Genomic DNA, 17422 nt, shown 5'->3' with positions numbered 1-17422 from the left:
CATTTAAATGAATTAGAAGAGATCACTAAATTGAAGAATAATTACGCGAGCTCACAAAGATTTTTGATATGAACAATATAAAGCATGTACTAAATTTCTTGGTCTTAACTTCAAAACCTTGTCTCCTTATTACAAAATATTTGTCATATAAAGCCGTGAAGCAAGTTTCTTCAAGAGATAACATTTTTTAAACAAAATCTCAATTACAGTGGATCAATATGATATGGCATCCTAGTTCTAGATTATTTTTTCTAACTTTAGTTTTCTTATTTTTTTATTTCAGATTGACAAAGAATTAATGTAATTTTTAAAAAAATATAACAATTGACCAATATAATCAAAATCCTGGAAGAAGTAAAAGAAAGGAATGTCGAAAGTTTCTCCTCTAGCAATTTTCCGCATCAACTTCATGGATTAACTTTTTTAACCTATTCAATTTTCATGCCTAGAATACCGTATTTGTTTACAGTATCATTTTACCGTCCTTTATAATCTTCTAAAAAACTTGTCTTCGATAACTCAACGGCTTCACTTGACTTTTAATTCAAATTGGAAAATAGTATCATGTCAATACTGAGTTTTCTTACCTCTTATAAAAACACACGACCGGGCTTAGAACCTTCATCCATGTTGATTTTATCTATTAAAATCCCTTAATTCGCTAATGCCGGTTACCACCATATTGGTTTAACCCATATAAAGACATTTGCAATCGAAATACTTCATTTTTCATGCTCATATGAGGTAGGGCCCTGATGTAAACAGTCTCGTCAAATATCAACATAGAGATACGCAGCCTTTACGTGTAGCTGGATAATACCATATGCCTTGCTCAACCAAAAAGATAGCTACGCCCTCAAGGCTTAATTATGATAATATACTACTTACCTTAAAAGTGACCGAATTTAATTTCAGCATCGGGAAATACTTTGCTCTTAATATTTTTATTCTAAGTATCTATAGAATACTCAGCTCCAGCAAAATCTTTAATTTGCCTTTCGTTGTTTAATTAATGAGTTTTCAATGATTAGTTGCCCTAATTTATAATGTCATAATGTGTAGATATGTTGTTACGGCGAATATGAAACATTTACACTATAAGAATAGAAGTATGAAAAAAGGAAATAGGTGTAACGAAAGAAAAAGAAACAGACCATGTAGAAAAGATTCCCGACATATAGATACAAGATTAAGAGGAAGTTATAAAGATATTTTTTTTTTGTTTCAATTATTTAATCACAGATGGTTGTTGAGTTAACAAAAAATAACTTTCCTAGGGCGGTTAGTGTAGTGGTTATCATTCCACCCTTCCAAGGTGGAGACACGGGTTCGATTCTCGTACCGCTCAAATTTTTTTGTTTTTCAAATGTCGAAACAACGTCTCGAACTAATCTTGTGCTTTAACCTTAGATAAATTATACCTTCTGGTGGCTAAATTAATTCACCATTTTAAGCTTTATTGCCTCTATAAACTCATAAAAACTAGTCTTTTGTTTAAAATATTATTATTGTTATACGTAAATTAATTATTAGATTTGAAATTAGAAAAAGAATAAATGTAAATCGCCAATTGAGATAACGACCGCTTGACTTGAACTGTTAATTACTCATAGCAAGAGACTTTGTATCATATTACACACCTTCTTAGTTGAAGATACTGAAAAGCTTCTTGAAGAAACCACGCTTCTTTTCTTCTTCCTTCTTTGGAGTTTCCTTCTTAGCAGCTGGAGCCTTTTGAGCTGGCTTCTTTTCGGTCTTAGCTGGAGCAGCTTCTTCCTTCTTTTCAACTGGAGCTTCGGCTGGAGTTTCAGTTTGAGTTTCAGCTGGGGTTTCAACTGGGGTTTCAACCTTTGGTTCGACTTCTTGGTTTTGTTGTTCGGTTTCAGACATTTTATATAGTGGTTTGTGTTTTAGTTATTAGGATTAGTTTAAAATAAGATTAGTAAAAAAATTTAATACAGTAAGATTTAGGAAGTCTCGAAACCACGAAAAGAAAAAAAGATGAACGTATTGCTTTTATACCTTCTCCAGTGAAGACAAAAAATTGCAAAAGCGTGGCTTGAGGTGTTTTCTGTTTCAGAAACTCAGTGGCTCATCAAAAAACCACGTAGTCCAGAAAAAAGTTCTCCCAATTTCCATTCCTTGCTGTTCGAAAAAAAGATGCTAAGATCTGCCGCAGACAATTGGACTCCCTGAAAATCACCAGGGACTGTTTTTTTGTTTATTTTTTTCTCGTTGGCGATGAGGCTATTCAATGAAGTAACTCCGACTTGATAACTGTGTAACTTTGCACGAAACACAGAGAAACGGGCGCAGAAAGGGCGATAATGATTTTCTTCGAAAATTTCCGGTTTTCCCAATTTAGCAACACGTTGTTGCTGCCAAGGAGACACGGGGAGTTTTCTTAGGGAATGCTGGGTTATTTTTTAGGGATGCGATTCTATTGATGTTAAGTCATTCTCAGGCATACTTACTGATCTTCTTGCTCATTAGCCCCGTAACATAACGTGATCAAGGCAATTGTGCCCTTAGGAGCTGGGACGTCAGCCTGAATCATGCTCAGTGTAACTAAGCCTCCTCAACGTATGATAATTGTAAAATATGCTAAAATGTCGTTAATAATGCGAATACTTTATTTGTATCTATGTTTATGCGAATGTATATACTGGTACCTAACCAATTGAATGAATGCTATTAATGTATCTCCCTCTTGAATGAATGAATGAATGAATGAATGGATGACTGCATGGATCTCAACCTGAAAAAAAGAATGGGTCTCTCATCTCGTCGTACCAAATGTCTGATCTTGTAGGTGTCAATTGAATCTCATGAATTGAGTTTGAGAAATTATTATTACCTATGGTAATTGAACTCAAGTCGGAATCATTGGACATGTTTCTCTTAAGGTCATACATTTGGAACGAATTGTTGCTATCAACGCGACCCTCACGATTGAAATGATAACCATCTTCTTTGTCTTCATATGAACTAATGTTATTATTTTTTGTAATTAAACCCATTTTCATTCTATGAAAATATGAGATTTCAATGTCTTGCTTAATTGGTTCCACTAACAAGTAAAGATCGGTCTGCATAAAACTTTCGGAAACCTTTAAATTATAGTCAAATATTTGCAACATTTGTCTCTCCATCACTGATAAATCCTCTAAAGTAAAGAGATTATCTGAATATTCGACCCAATCCTTAAATGTGGGGCAGGAATCATTGTTAAATTTAAAACTAATGATTAAGCATGAAAGGAAAAGACGATGGAATGTTGATGGAAGACAAACAGAGTCTTGTGGTAAAATTTTACCTAATTTACTCAAATAACATGAAGTCATTAGTAGTGTTGGAGTTGTAGCATTTGAAAATCTAACCACTTTATTTACAAACTGTTTGAGTTTGGGTAATCGTTGAATATCATTCCATCTCTGACGAGTCTTTGGAGCACTACGTTTGGGGAATAGTCCTACAGTCCTCTTGATCAAATGAGATATAACAGAGTCAGTTACAGGTGAGTTCAACAAAAGATTTAATGCTTTTCTATCTTGAGACATGATGAGGGACTTTTTTGTAAGCAAAACTCTACAACTTCTTTCCGATTTGCTTTACTAACTGACGTGATAGCATAGCCAGTCTCTACTTAAGATAAAAGGTGTATGTTTTTATACGTTTGAACAAGGTGGAAACAATGAGTGCCTGAAAGGTTTTTTTTACTAACAAAACCTACCATTATGGTTGTTTCACTGTAAAAATACGAAGAAGTAACAGGCATCTCTCTTCGACGGAGTGCAAACAATGAACCTTTTCTTCTTTTCTTTTTGTTACATTTTCTTGGGACAGAAACGACAGTACAAGTCCCAAACAGGAAAAATGACTGCATTGTCCATTACCTAAAAACCCACATGTATTTTCTCACGAGCGGGTCACCTCAGAAGAGGACGGAGAACCTCTGTGCGACATTCTTTAAACTGGCATAAATCTTGGGAATAAACCTTTGCTTCCGGGAAGAAAACGCTAGACAATAATATTATGTCTCAATCCTCCACTCTTTTTCTCTGGACAGACTCATTGGTTGTCAACTTAAAATCATAATCCAAAAAAAAAAAAAAAAAAAAAAGGTTAATAGTTTTGAAACGCGTTGGGTTCTTAAGATGACTTCACGCATTAGTCTTCTATAACTGGAGATTTAACCTACTACGTAATTTCTGAACGTACATTGTCCAGTTCTATAACATATATACGTGTATATACTTTTTATGATCCATTGCTGTTCACTCTTTAACGCGAATTAGTTGGTAATTTAGGCCGGGGTATTTCAAAGTCTAACGACATATATCCTGACCTTTTGGGAGATATTATTCTTATGCTGTGCTCCTGGAGTAATGGCGACTCATTTACATCCTTGATATAATCTTCTAAATCTATTAGCGTCCTATTGGGATAAATATATTTTGACAACCAACTCCAGATACCCATGGAAAGAATACCAAATAGAATATCCATTATATTATACCAAGTATAAACCTTGTAACCTTTTATTAACTTTTCATTAATGGGTTTAATTATTCCTTCAAATTGCTCCTGACTTAAATACATCGACAGCGGACTCACAGATGAGTACCCAAATACTTGTCCACCATCAAATACACCATGTGGAACAAAATTCATTCCTTCATCGTTTGCTGTATATGCAGCTGGTTCAGATCCCGGTAGTATTTCACTAAATTGAGGTGCATCCAATCTAGCTTCAAACCTTCTTGGAACTCTAACAATTCTTGTGTCTGCAAACCTTACAGAATCTCTAGAAACATAGACATTAGGAAAATGAGTTATGCTTATACTATGATCTTCATCATGTTCTTTTAATTCATTAGGTGAATCCAAATCGGCATAGAATCTTTCTGTAAACTCATGATAATTGAAAAATAATGGCTTCTCATTCATTGTTTGATCTTCGGCCATGGCTGCAGTGACATTACTATCACCTAGAGCTTCAAAATCGCTTATGTTTAAGGCAGTAGACCTCTTTGAATTGAATTTTAACTCTATAAAGGTTTGTCAGCAACGCTAAAAATCAAAGGGCAGGTGAACCGACAAACTAATTTTTTCAAAACCACAAACAGAATAGTAACTTGCATAGCTTTAAACAACTTTCTTATATAACGGTTGCTTCTTGAAAACATAGTTAGTGTACAACTTCATCAAATCAAATACCATGACATCCACTGAACCTGATTTTATTTCAAAATTCCTAACATTGGCAACTTTAAATGAACCAGCACTATCAAGTAATTATGAGAAACCATTACAAGAAATTTCATCCATAGGGGTTCAATTACCACCTTTGAAGTATAGATATGATCCAACAAAGGTCAAAAGAGAAGCTACACCAGGGATCTTGAATACTTCTTCTTCAACCCCAATTCCATTGACATTGAAGAGTGTTAGGCCTCCAAAGTTTTCCCTAGAGCATCAATTCAGCAGTAATGACACAATTTATCAGGTAAAGAAATACTTGGTAGATGAATCAAAGGCTCAATCTACAACTGACTTGAAACTATTGTTGAAGGGGAAAGTATTACATGATAGCGTCCCATTGGTAGATCTAGAGGTAGAAAATCCTATGATTAATGTTATGATTTCCAAATCTTCCTCTGCGACAACATCTCCTGCACCAATTCCTGTACCAAAAAAGGCTGAAAAACCTTTAGAAAAGGAGGAATCTTTACATCCCAAACCTTTGATGTCTTTACCATGGGAAGATATCGAAAGTTTGCTTGAAACAAAACTCCAAGATAAGGAGCATGCGACCCAGGCTCTGCAAAGGTTGAAGAGAGGTTGGAGTCTAACAGAATAGAAATTATGAAATACCGGTATAGCTTATATATTAAGTGAAGAATATTACTTTGTACTAAAAAATGCATATTAATTAATTATTAAGTCCATACCCTATTGTTTAAGCCCTCTAATCTGTCTCATTTTTCCTTTTATGCTTTGATTCCAGCTCAATGCATTTAGATCCTTTTTAAATCCATAAACATCCTTACTGTTTTCTTCATTAAGAAGATCAGCTGGTATGCCACTTTCCTCACTATGAATATCAACACTGGTATTTACTCTCAATTTACCTTGTAAATGCTTATACTTTTCTCTTTGTAAACGAACAAAATCTCGACAATGATCAATCTCCTCCTGGTCCAAACTATTTAAAGCAATTTTTTTCTTAAAGATGATCTTTTCAAATAATTGATTTGGATCAAGCAATTTCTTGGGAAATGTTTGGATTACATGAAACATTTTCATATCAATTTCGTCCTGCGAATTACTCTTATCATTCAGATGAGTATCAGCATTTTCAGTATTACCAAAGGGAACAGCAAAGGCAAAGGTAGACGATGAATTTTTCCGATGATGCAATTCCTCTTCAGTTAATTTAAGAATAGCTAATGAGGATTTAAATAGAAAATGTGATTTCTCATAGAAAAGACAATCCCAGATTCTTAGAGTGGTTTCGATCGGGAGTACCCCTATAAAACAACTCATAAACCAACTAGCTGTACTGAGAGTAAGAGGTGGAAGTTTATACAGAAACTCATTGCTTGCGGTATCAGTTTCACCCTTATCTTCTTTATCTTGTATTGTTTGGTTACTAGAATCTAAATTTGGGGTGCTGCAATTCTTGTGCACATCACCCTTGCTGTGATTGTACGATTCTTCAATTTGTGACCACAACTCTGGTAAATATTCACGTATACAAAGAACCAATACACCTTGATCAACATTGACACCTTCCAAATCTACTGAATGTACGCCCGGCAAATATTTTGAAGTAATAATTACCAACATCCAAAATGCTTTTTCTTCCTCCATAAATAATAATAGCAAACCTGCAATAAAATTCATTGATTGACAATAACCAATATGAGGATCATAAAGGGAGAATGCAATAAGGACCCTCCTAAGAGATTGAATTATTATTGGCTCATCCTTTTGGAATTGCTCTCTATGGAAATGGATATTTTCTGGAAAAGTTCGATTAAGATCTCTTTCAATGGTTTCAAGATCAGTAAGTTTGGTTCCTTCCCTTTTTAGTGTATCAAATTTTTTCAATAGTTTCTCATATATACCTTCATTTTGATCCAATATTTCTTTACCATTGGCAAAATACCACCAAGCATCACCTCTCCATTCAGAGGGAATACCCTTTCGAATAAATCGTCTCAATTTCTCACTCTCTGGAGGAAATTCTGTTGGAGAGTCATTGAAGATAGCTAACCCATTTTTTTCAAAAAATACTTCCCATTTATGTTTACGCCTTTCACAATATTGAGAATATTCATTCCACCATTTATTATAGTCAGCTTCAGAGACAAAACTTGATTGTTTCTTAAAGCCGTACCTATCAAATCCATGAGGGTCATGTATCGAAGTAGGGCGCGTTCGTATGGTCATAGGTGATGGTGGTTCTGAAAGCTGAGATGAACGAGGTGACTTCCCGTCAATATTCGAGCTCATTTCATCATAATATAAATCAATAAAACTTAACTCGGTACTTTGCCTGTTTTGGTTTAAAGAATGTGTCTTAACAAGATCTATAGGACTTTCTTCCCCACTCTCATTTATGAATTTCCATGAGGGATTTTGTGACAAATTATTATTATCCTTTGATGTCTTCATAAGGTCGATTATTATGGCTGCCGTTCAATGTGTTCAAACCATGTGAAATGGGAACCTTCAATCGTAGTCTGACAAACTTGTTACCCTTTATAATGGATGGTTTATACAAAGCATCGAAGTGAAAAAAAAGGAAGATACGTAATAGCCTCGAAAATCTTTCCAATTGTTCGCGTCGGACTAAACGACACATTTACGTAAGGAGAAAAGAATTGGGATTAAATGTATAGAGAATGAGAATGCTTCGAAGTAGATAATGTATTGTTCTTGGCATAAAAATGCTACATAGGGGTATGCTATAATGCTTATATAGTTATCGCAAGGGATCCATAATAGAAAATATAATTATTCTATAACTCGTTCCCAATCCGACGGTAGTCCAGTAAAGCCACCAGTCTCGGAATTGAAACCAACGTGAACCTGATGCTTAAAGTTAATTGGGTTTGAAAAATCATTGAGTAAAGGTGCTTTTCTAAATATTAAATCAATCCAATCATGCATATCTTGCTCAGTCGTTGTAACAATAAAGACAGATTTTACTGTGGGTGATGGAGTTGTGACAGTACCATTATTCCCGTTCAATTTTATTTGCTTCTTTGCTTGGGTTCTTGAATAAACAACTTCCAAACAATTAGGTTTCATATCACTTCTGCTAACGCTTGCAACACTGATCAACGGAATTTGTAATGAATATCCATAGTACGATTCAGCATTCTTATGAAAGAATAGGGATCCATCTACCAATGTTAGGCAACTCTTCTGCCAAATAAATGATATGATTCCATTTTCTTTGTAAGAAATCGAACTAGTTTTCTCCGTATAGTTCATATAACGTTACAAGCAAAAATCTGTAAACAAACGAGAGATAGGAGGTTATTGGTGTTGGTGGGATGTGGGTGAAGTTACTAGGATACTCTGCGAGGCGTGTTATATGTCATGTAAGTCTTCTTTCTATGGAATGAATATTGATTTTTGAAACGTCAAATTCTCTGTTCCTTTATAAGCAAATTATTCAGAACGCGATAAGTTAGTGTTTATTTTTAGATCAAAGAATAACACAACAAGAGCTGTGTTCACACGATCATCCTACATGCAAAGATATTGGAATGTTCAAAGTATACGGTGGTCGTCAAGTTCAATTGAGAAGTTAGCTTCGTTAAAAGAATGGGTTCTGTCACTCAATGTGTCACGTATTCCCCTAAAAGCATTTGTTATAAGATACGACAGATCTAGTGGACCAGGGGGACAGAATGTTAACAAAGTGAATAGTAAATGCACGTTGACGCTAAATTCTGTTTCCCAGTTTAATTGGTTCCCCCTTGAGATAAGGGAAAATATTAAAAATGGTTCCTTCAGATATTATAATCGTTCAAGTGACTCTATAGTAATACAATCCGATCAAATGCGTTCTAGAGAATTGAATAAGGAGCAATGCCTGGTGAAACTTGTCGAGGAAATCAAAAGGAGTTGTCATTTTCCTGCCGAAACAGAATCTTCAGTACTTGATAAGTGGAAAAAGATCAAAAGTAAGACTGATGAAAATAGACTTAGAAGTAAAAAATATAAAAGCGACAGAAAAAGTTTAAGGAATAAGAATGCATTTGATTATTAACTAAGTTCGCAAAGTTACGTAAATAAAATAATATGACGGGAGGGACTCATGGCCCCCTTTAAATGCTCTATAAACTATGATTTATAATATCACATACCTGTACATCAACGTAGTAACGTTGGATTATAATCGTCTTCATCTTCTTTCTCCTCACTAGGGAGCCCCATGTATGAATCTACGGTTTTCTTCTTTTTGATTTTTTCTGCCTTATTACTAGACTTCTTTCGTTTTTTTGAAGGCGGTTCCTCAACGATGTACATGTCATCCCCGTCATCTTCGTCAGCTACCACCTCAACAGTTTGCGATACTTCATCCGGGTTGACCTTATGGACAATCCGACTACGTTTCTTGTGATATTTTTCATTTTCAACAATAGCTTTATTAACAACGAGACTACGCTCATCCTTAAAATCTCTTTCTTTCCCTCTGTATTTAATCACATTTCCTAAGATACTCTTCCCAACTCTCTGTTTGAAACTAGTTTGATCTAGCTCAAAGCATCTATTGGTCAATAAATCGAAAGCACCTGCAAACCCTTTCTTAATATCTCTTAAATTAAAGGAACCTCTACTAATATTGTTTGTTTCATCACCAGGATCCTGTATAGCTAATGAGAACGAACCTCTTGTTTGCTGTAGCCCTTTCCATGAAGATTTTGGTAGATAAGAGGGGTATCCATCGGTGACACTAATTGCGACGTCATCATAACCAAAGTTTTTCCCATAGAGTTCAAAAAACTCAATTAATAACACACCTAAATTTTCCATTGGATCAATCTCATTAGTTATAATACGAGGGTGCATTTGTAAAAAGGAAAAGACAATACATATAATACTGAACCCACCTAATCCACCTGTATGGACGTTATTTAACCTCCTTGAATGGAGGAATTGTTTTATTATCAGAACCAATTCCCTTAACCCTGGTGTATCTTGTAACCATTCTCTAATAAGCTTGGCTGCTTCTAGCCCATTAGTTCTTTCAAATGATACATCAATGTGAATATTGGACTCAGGTTCCACGAATTTAATAATTGGTACTCGTGTTTTAGCAATAACTTCAATTTGAGTGGCTAATCCTTGCTGTTTCAAGAAACTAGCTAATGAATATAGACTATTTCTATTTTCTTTATCACCAGCTTTACTATTAATGACACAATCAATATCAGACCCTGGCAAATATAGATCTGTCGCGTAAGATCCGAAAACATGAAGGTCAGCATCTGGCCATAATTGCTTCACAGCATTACGAACTTTACTTATGGTTTGGTTTCTTGATTCAATTTCTTCTCGGCTTGGGGATATATAAGAGACAAAATCAGCGATTTCTAAAGTCAACCAATCTGAAATTTCCTTTTGTTTTGAGTGATCATGGTTAATAATCCATGGATAATCTGACTTCAGAATCTTCGTTGGTTCCTTAGTAACTTGTTCATCAACTTCTAATGCTTGTTTCTCTTGAATATCTTTTTCATCAGAGCTGGAAGCTGAAAATGCAATAAAATCTTGATTATCTTCCAATTTATTATTTTGAAGTTGTGGAACCTTTTCTACTGCCACTTTTGCCATTTTTAAATCCTTATCTTCAGACTCAGTTGGATTATCGAAATGTCCATCATAATCATCGTACCCTTCACTTTCACTGCTGCTTTCGAGAAAGGTGATTCCATCTGTCGATCTGACCGTAGTAGGAGGTTTATTATTTTGATTCTTATTCTTCGATCGCCTCATGGATTTTTTGCCATGCTTGCTGTTCTTTGATTTGCTAGAATTCTTCATGCCCTTACCCTTCGATATTTCTATCTTCTTCGACTTGATCTTTTCTGGTTTCTGTTTAATACTAGATGTTGTCGACTTCGTCGCCATTATTTTTGTACTCTCTAAAATATTATCCTAACAAAAGGAGATTGACAATCAGCACTTGACAGTAGATCTTAAATGAGGCTACTTTTAAAGGATATTAACCGTTCCGATGATGATTATAGAAGGTGAAATGATCTCTCTGCATACTTCATTCATCTCTTCAAAATTTAGATTGAAATTTTGGTACGCGCGTGGGTAGTGATGAACCAAGTAAATAATACATCTCATCTTCCCTTAAGTAGCATCAAATAATATGGATAACCTTGAAATATATAGTTTAGCACGGAAGAGATCTTGTATAGATACTTGGTATTCTGGATCAACAACATTTACATGCAAACTGCGTTAGATTCGCCACATTCAGAGCACTTCAAGAACTAGTAACTTTATAAGTTTTCATGTGGTTGACTTACTATTTTGCTTCACTACATCTTTTAATATTTTTCCACTGTGATTCAAAGTGCCATTCCTTTGCATATACAACGAAGGTTTGATAAATATATCTTCTGTAAACAGCACATCCATTAGCGATTGGTATACCACTTGTGTCTTGGATCATGACTACAACGATTACAAGGGACGGATGAACCCCCCACCAGATGTACAGAAGAAATGGAAGTAACTGAAAGAATGTATATCATATAGAGAAGAATTGCGTCGTAACAACCATATCAATATCGTGGCTTTTGCAAATGCAGTGCTTTGCAGCATCTTCGATGAAATGCCTGCAATGCATGAAAATGAGAATAAGAGTGCAAAATGAAGGAGAATAACGATGAAGATGAAAATGAAACGATTTTACAATATGAGGCAACAGTGGGTTTGATAGTACGTGGCCAACGGGCCCAGAACAGACACGTGTGCCCATATTGGCCAAAGTAAATGAAATTTTGTTTATGCCATTCTAAATTGTGCAGCTACTTACAATTATCACCCATTTTGTCTTAAAATAAGTTTGAGGGAAACTAATAAACTAATGAATAAGATCCCCCAAAGTAATAGTTTTGCTACCTGTTCACTCACCGATTTGAAGTAACTAACGCTCAGACATTTGTGCGCATTGGGATAAGAATAGAAAAGAGAACCAGCAAAGTTAGGATGGAAAGAGGGGTACTTTGTAATATCAGAATATCCGAACAAGGCCAAAAAAATCAAACCAATAATTTTTACTATGGAATAAAGTCTCAAGTTATTATAATAATACATCTTTATAAATTAATATATATGATTGGCCCCAGACACTAAAGGGGCCAATTTATCATCCTTCTGTGGATTTATACTATATCCCCCCTAAGTATTACCACCATTATCAGGTTTAAACTCCTCAGGGATATTCGAGCTTTGACATAACCAACCCATTGGTTGTTTCAAATCTCTTTCACTATCAATAACTCTATGATTTTCTAACCTATTTATCACATCCTCCAATGTGTACCCTTTAGATAACCCAGTCTCAATGGCTTTCCAAATAACTTTCCTTCGAGAGTACCGCCTATTAACCGCTGGGTCACGCCTCCATTCTGCATGATAAAGTGCTTCCATTTCTTTGATGGATGGCTGTCCGTTTAATCCTTGTGTATACTCTTGCCATACCCCCATCACTGTTTGTGGTGAATTTGTAAAATGGAAGATTCTATTGTAGAGATTTTTCTTTACTTTATTCCCACGTCTTGTATAGTAATCATCTTTATCTGCATCCGAGTAGCTTGGTAGTTGTATACTAGATGCTGCAGTATTACGGAATGTTGGTTCAGGGAGGCTTAGAGATGATGCGGAATCATCAGTTTCGTTCAATAGATTTGGTGGTGGTTGATTAGCTGCGTTTCTCGATAGTTGATTAAAATTACCATAAGACAAAGAGGGCCCTTGGAAACTTTGAGCCCGCACTTGTTGGTGCTGCTGTTGCGGATTTTTCTCTGTTTGCTGTTGAGCATGATTATCTGCATTAGTCTTGTCCACTTGATTATTGTTCAAGATATCTTCAAATAAGACATCAGCATTGACATTTTCATTTGGATCAAATTGCCTACTTGGGAAGATCGTTTGATTTCCAGCTGCACTAGGGGCAGAATTCACTCCTAGAGCAGCAATACCATGCAATGAAGTGGATAACTTTTCCTTAAGAACATCTGCATGTCTTGATTGATCGTTTAGTAGTGTCAATAATATGCCATTCAGTTCTGAAATCTGTTGCTGTTGAGAGGTCATTACTAAATCGTATTTTTTGAAATGATTATCTAACCTACTACTTAGGGCATGGAACATCCCCTCGAATACCGCCATCCTTCTTTCAAGGTCTGCCACCCGACTTATTAGTATTGCATCTTCCTTATTCATAGTTTTGGTTTGTTTGGTGTTACTCCTCCTTTTTTAATTGGTGCGTTGAAGTTGAAAGGGTTGTATGCAGATAGTATACAGTTCAATGTATGGTGTTAGGAATATGGCTAGCGTTGATATGATTGGATTGGATCCTTATCGTGTTGTTGTTGGCGTAGGTGGTTGCCTGTCCTTCTGTCTGTTTTTTCCAAAGCAGCGACATCTTAATTTTCGCTGTCTGCGGGGAAAGTGGAGTTGTACATGAAGGATAAACAACAAATCCAAATAAAAAAAACAGACAAGTACGCATTTAAAGAAAACAACGGATATTAATAAGATTTTATAATATAACAATTATATAATTTACCCGAAACTACATAAAGGTATAGAAGTAGACGAACTTGGAAAGTTCTCACAAAAGTGCCAATGCGGCAACGGCCACGAATGAACCTAATCCATTTAAAGAAACCTTTGGAGCAGCACCAGAGTAATCAGATACAGTACTTGTTATAGAAGCTGTAGATGTAGCGACTTCTTGAACTGTTTGTGTGGACACGGAAGAGGCAGCATCAATTTTGGAAACAGTTTGTACTTGTGTTGTAGTCTTGTGGACGGTCACTGCAGCTTTGGTGATGACCTTCGTGATAGCATCGGCGGCGAAGGTAGTTGAAGCGAGGGCAGCCGTAGCAATAGCAATTGAGAACTTCATTTTAGTGTATGATTGATATGTTACCGTCTTTTAGCCAAGGGATAAATGTCAACAGCATTGGAAACTCTCGAGTATATATGTGCCTTTTTATATTGTTTATATAAAGAGTATGAGTCTCTCACCCCTGCCAGTGAAGGAAATACTCTCGTAAGACCATTGCCAAGTGCTTGAAAGAGCAAATCATAAGGGATCCGCATTGACTGTGGGATTTTTTTGTTGGCCAACGCACCTGTGTGTGACTCAGAACAGGCCGTAGAACAGCGCGCATGCATGTTACCAGAAGAGGACACGGATAGACGGTTTAGGAAATCTGGGCAAGTCCCCTGCTCTTAAGAAACTACGTGGCAGAGGACCTCAATCTGGACGCGACCAGCTCGACCAGATCATTGTATTTGTTACTGAACGCCACATTGCTAGGCTGGAACTCGTTGAAGACCATCCCGACATCTTCATCTCTCGGCACGTTATCCACATTTTCTCGAGCCTTCTTCAATCCGTCGAAGAAACTATCTATAGTGTTTTGCTTCGGTTTCTGTGGTACCACATACATACCGACATTATTAGCGTATTCTAGGTCAGACAACTTTGCCGAAGAATATTCGTCCTCGCAGGGACCGTCCTTGTTCTGGGTATCCACTTCTTGACTTCGGAAATTCTCCTTGGGGTGCGTAGTTAACTGCACTTTGTAATCCTCTCCGAAATAAATAAGATCATTGATTAAATCTAACTTGAAAAACACTATAGCTTTCCCCTTCATAATGGACATCATCAGAATGGTTAATAAATCGTCTCTTGTCATGTCAATACTATCAGCAATTCGTAATTTTTCTCGTACGTCACTAATAGATATACATGAATAAACAGGAGCTATTCTTTCCCATAATATTATCCATTGTGCCACTCGGTATAAGTTAGATATTAGTATATGTAGCGTGTGAGCTATCTCTGGTACTCTTTGAACGGAAGTATAAAGTTTTCGAAGGTTCAAGGATGCAAAATCTTCTGCAATGGAATGTAATTTTTGTACAGTGGGACTACATGCAAGTATTCGTACTTGTTCAAAATCAAATGGATCAATCTTATCATTATCATGTCCCTTCAATAGTATAATACTTGTAATTATAAAACCTGCAATAATGATTTGATGGAAAAGTGATGCAAATTTCTTTTCATTATTACCCATTTCTTCAAAGGATTTCAAAGCTTTCAAAAAGCAATCTTTGGATTCACGTATCCTTGTAAAGAATTTTGTCACTACAATATTATCATTCTGCCTATCACCATTCAATAAACATAAAATTGCCTTGGAAAAGTTCAAAAGAACCATTAAATCTGACTTTTGAGAAAGAAAAATGGATGCGGAGGTCAAAGAATACAACTGGTTCACATGCTTTTGGAATTGGGTATGCTCCTCAATTTCACCAGTACGCAAGAATTCCATACAATTAACTTCTAAAAGCGTGGATAATGATTCGAGCACAGTATAACTTATATGTGCATTCTTTGTAGCGTCCAACTCGAATGCATTGTATACACCATTTTCTAAAAAATTGGAAGTGGAAAGATCAACTTTCATAGTTGTAAAATAGTTGAACCATAACTTTGCAACTAAATTCTTAGTTTGTAAGAGGCTCTTAATCTCTTTGGGTATCATTATAACATTTTTGAATAATGCGATAGCATCAAGCTGAAGTTGCATTCTATCAATCAATGGTCTATTGTTCTTTTCTTTGGGTGACTCAAAAAGAATTTCTACATTAATACTTGGAAATAATTCCGTCATTGATTCCCATAACATCTTCAAAAGAAGAGTCTCATCGATCTGAGTGGATTTTTTTATTAAAAAGTCAGAAATTAATGTACAACTAGAAAGGATGTTTGACCGCAACGCTGGTGATATTCCATTATATCGAAGTTCAACAGAACATGATAACATTAATTCGTTTAAAGATCTAAGAGCCCAAATAAGAAACGCATTATCATCAAGTTTACTGGCAATTGAATAAATCTCCATGAATGCTCCTCTTGCAGCCTCAAAATTCTGATTATCCAAATGAGAGTTTCCATGCTGGTATAACCTCTCCAACTCATTATTAACTTCTTGCTGCCTATCTTCTGGTGTTGCAATGGGTTTGCTTTCATTTTTCTTTTCCTCTGGCTTTGGCATCGATTCATCGTCGTCACTTTCAAACCCCATATCGCTCATTTCAACATCCTCTTCATCGGACATCATAAAGTCCTCGTAGTTCGTACCCTCGTCACCATGCATTGACATCAGAGGATGAGTTCAGTACGTGTTAGGTTTCTCACTTGGATGCGTTATCTTTTCCACACTTTAATTTCGATTTAGGCCTATCCAAAATGATGACTTCCAAATATGTACTTGAAACTTAATAAGCCTAGATTCAATGGCATCTATAGGGGAAGCCAGTTGTTAGTATTGGTTCGGTACCCTTACAATCTTTTGGCAGATCAATAATGGAATAAAATATTAACAAGAAAATAAGGACTGTTTTTTAACATAGTGCGGTGTTTGGATTCCCCAAATGACTGGGTGGATTCTCAAAAAATAATGAAATTCGAATGAATTTTAGTTTTCAGACTGCACGAGAGACGCAATTGGAAAATCTATGGCCCGTTGGGTCTTCACCATCTCAGATGTAATAGAAATCTTGAATATTAAGACTAAAAATCGAATTATCATATAGGTGCTTTCTTGGACAAATTAGAAGGAAATACTGCAAGATTCACAATGGGTATTGATCACACTAGCAAGCAACATAAGAGATCTGGTCACAGAACCGCTCCAAAGTCCGACAACGTCTACTTGAAGTTGTTAGTCAAGCTATTCTCTTTCTTAGCTCGTATGTTATATTTGGGAAAACCATACCAATTAAATTTAAAGAAAAAGGTTCTGTTACACAAGACATAATAATTAAATCATGACTAAGGATAATTCTCGATTTGACATCCTCGAAATAATAGGTCATGTTGAAATGAGAGATCCTTATAATTCGATATCTGTTCAAGAAATGTCACACATTGTTTGCAACAACATGTCGATGAAGTCATATTAACTATTCTTTACATTGCTTTCAATGTATGGAAGTTCTGCGAGTGCAAAAAACATTTCTGATTTTGTGCGGCAAAGCAAATGCAAGTGAGCAGAATCATTTTCTAATTCAGCAATGAAATCTGGAAAATATAATGAACCTTTGAATATACTAACAAATACATTTTTTT

General features: G+C 35.7%; 9 protein-coding genes and 1 non-coding gene across 10 annotated transcripts; 3 read left to right on the top strand and 7 right to left on the bottom strand.

Annotated features, from left to right (window-relative positions):
- The first annotated feature begins 1276 nt into the window (after window positions 1–1276).
- On the top strand, window positions 1277–1348 carry NCAS0Ctrna2G. Its single transcript has one exon. It is a non-coding gene; the product is annotated as a tRNA-Gly (tRNA).
- A 1405-nt stretch (window positions 1349–2753) lies between these two features.
- Window positions 2754–3560, bottom strand: NCAS0C04730 (cyclin family protein; the record flags this gene model as incomplete). Its single annotated transcript, XM_003675779.1, has 1 exon — window positions 2754–3560. The coding sequence occupies one exon, from the start codon at window positions 3558–3560 to the stop codon at window positions 2754–2756; it is 807 nt and encodes a 268-aa protein (XP_003675827.1).
- Window positions 3561–4284: 724 nt separating this feature from the next.
- On the bottom strand, window positions 4285–4968 carry SHR5 (Shr5p; the record flags this gene model as incomplete). The annotated part of the gene is made up of 1 exon (XM_003675778.1): window positions 4285–4968. The coding sequence occupies one exon, from the start codon at window positions 4966–4968 to the stop codon at window positions 4285–4287; it is 684 nt and encodes a 227-aa protein (XP_003675826.1).
- A 253-nt stretch (window positions 4969–5221) lies between these two features.
- On the top strand, window positions 5222–5863 carry MDY2 (Mdy2p; the record flags this gene model as incomplete). Its single annotated transcript, XM_003675777.1, has 1 exon — window positions 5222–5863. The coding sequence occupies one exon, from the start codon at window positions 5222–5224 to the stop codon at window positions 5861–5863; it is 642 nt and encodes a 213-aa protein (XP_003675825.1).
- A 92-nt stretch (window positions 5864–5955) lies between these two features.
- MSB4 (Rab GTPase-activating protein MSB4) lies at window positions 5956–7683 on the bottom strand (the record flags this gene model as incomplete). The annotated part of the gene is made up of 1 exon (XM_003675776.1): window positions 5956–7683. The coding sequence occupies one exon, from the start codon at window positions 7681–7683 to the stop codon at window positions 5956–5958; it is 1728 nt and encodes a 575-aa protein (XP_003675824.1).
- Window positions 7684–8025: 342 nt separating this feature from the next.
- SKM1 (putative serine/threonine protein kinase SKM1) lies at window positions 8026–8508 on the bottom strand (the record flags this gene model as incomplete). Its single annotated transcript, XM_003675775.1, has 1 exon — window positions 8026–8508. The coding sequence occupies one exon, from the start codon at window positions 8506–8508 to the stop codon at window positions 8026–8028; it is 483 nt and encodes a 160-aa protein (XP_003675823.1).
- Window positions 8509–8770: 262 nt separating this feature from the next.
- Window positions 8771–9292, top strand: PTH4 (Pth4p; the record flags this gene model as incomplete). The annotated part of the gene is made up of 1 exon (XM_003675774.1): window positions 8771–9292. One exon carries the CDS (start codon window positions 8771–8773, stop codon window positions 9290–9292), a length of 522 nt encoding a protein of 173 aa, XP_003675822.1.
- Window positions 9293–9396: 104 nt separating this feature from the next.
- Window positions 9397–11157, bottom strand: PAP2 (non-canonical poly(A) polymerase PAP2; the record flags this gene model as incomplete). The annotated part of the gene is made up of 1 exon (XM_003675773.1): window positions 9397–11157. One exon carries the CDS (start codon window positions 11155–11157, stop codon window positions 9397–9399), a length of 1761 nt encoding a protein of 586 aa, XP_003675821.1.
- Window positions 11158–12444: 1287 nt separating this feature from the next.
- On the bottom strand, window positions 12445–13491 carry MSN1 (Msn1p; the record flags this gene model as incomplete). Its single annotated transcript, XM_003675772.1, has 1 exon — window positions 12445–13491. One exon carries the CDS (start codon window positions 13489–13491, stop codon window positions 12445–12447), a length of 1047 nt encoding a protein of 348 aa, XP_003675820.1.
- A 1025-nt stretch (window positions 13492–14516) lies between these two features.
- RRI2 (Rri2p) lies at window positions 14517–16454 on the bottom strand (the record flags this gene model as incomplete). Its single annotated transcript, XM_003675771.1, has 1 exon — window positions 14517–16454. One exon carries the CDS (start codon window positions 16452–16454, stop codon window positions 14517–14519), a length of 1938 nt encoding a protein of 645 aa, XP_003675819.1.
- Window positions 16455–17422: the final 968 nt, after the last annotated feature.

This window comes from Naumovozyma castellii, chromosome 3, assembly GCF_000237345.1.
Source record: "Naumovozyma castellii chromosome 3, complete genome".
Taxonomy (NCBI): Eukaryota; Fungi; Ascomycota; class Saccharomycetes; order Saccharomycetales; family Saccharomycetaceae; genus Naumovozyma; species Naumovozyma castellii.
The sequence above is the reverse complement of the archived record's forward strand: the minus strand, read 5'-3'. Positions and strand labels throughout refer to the sequence as shown.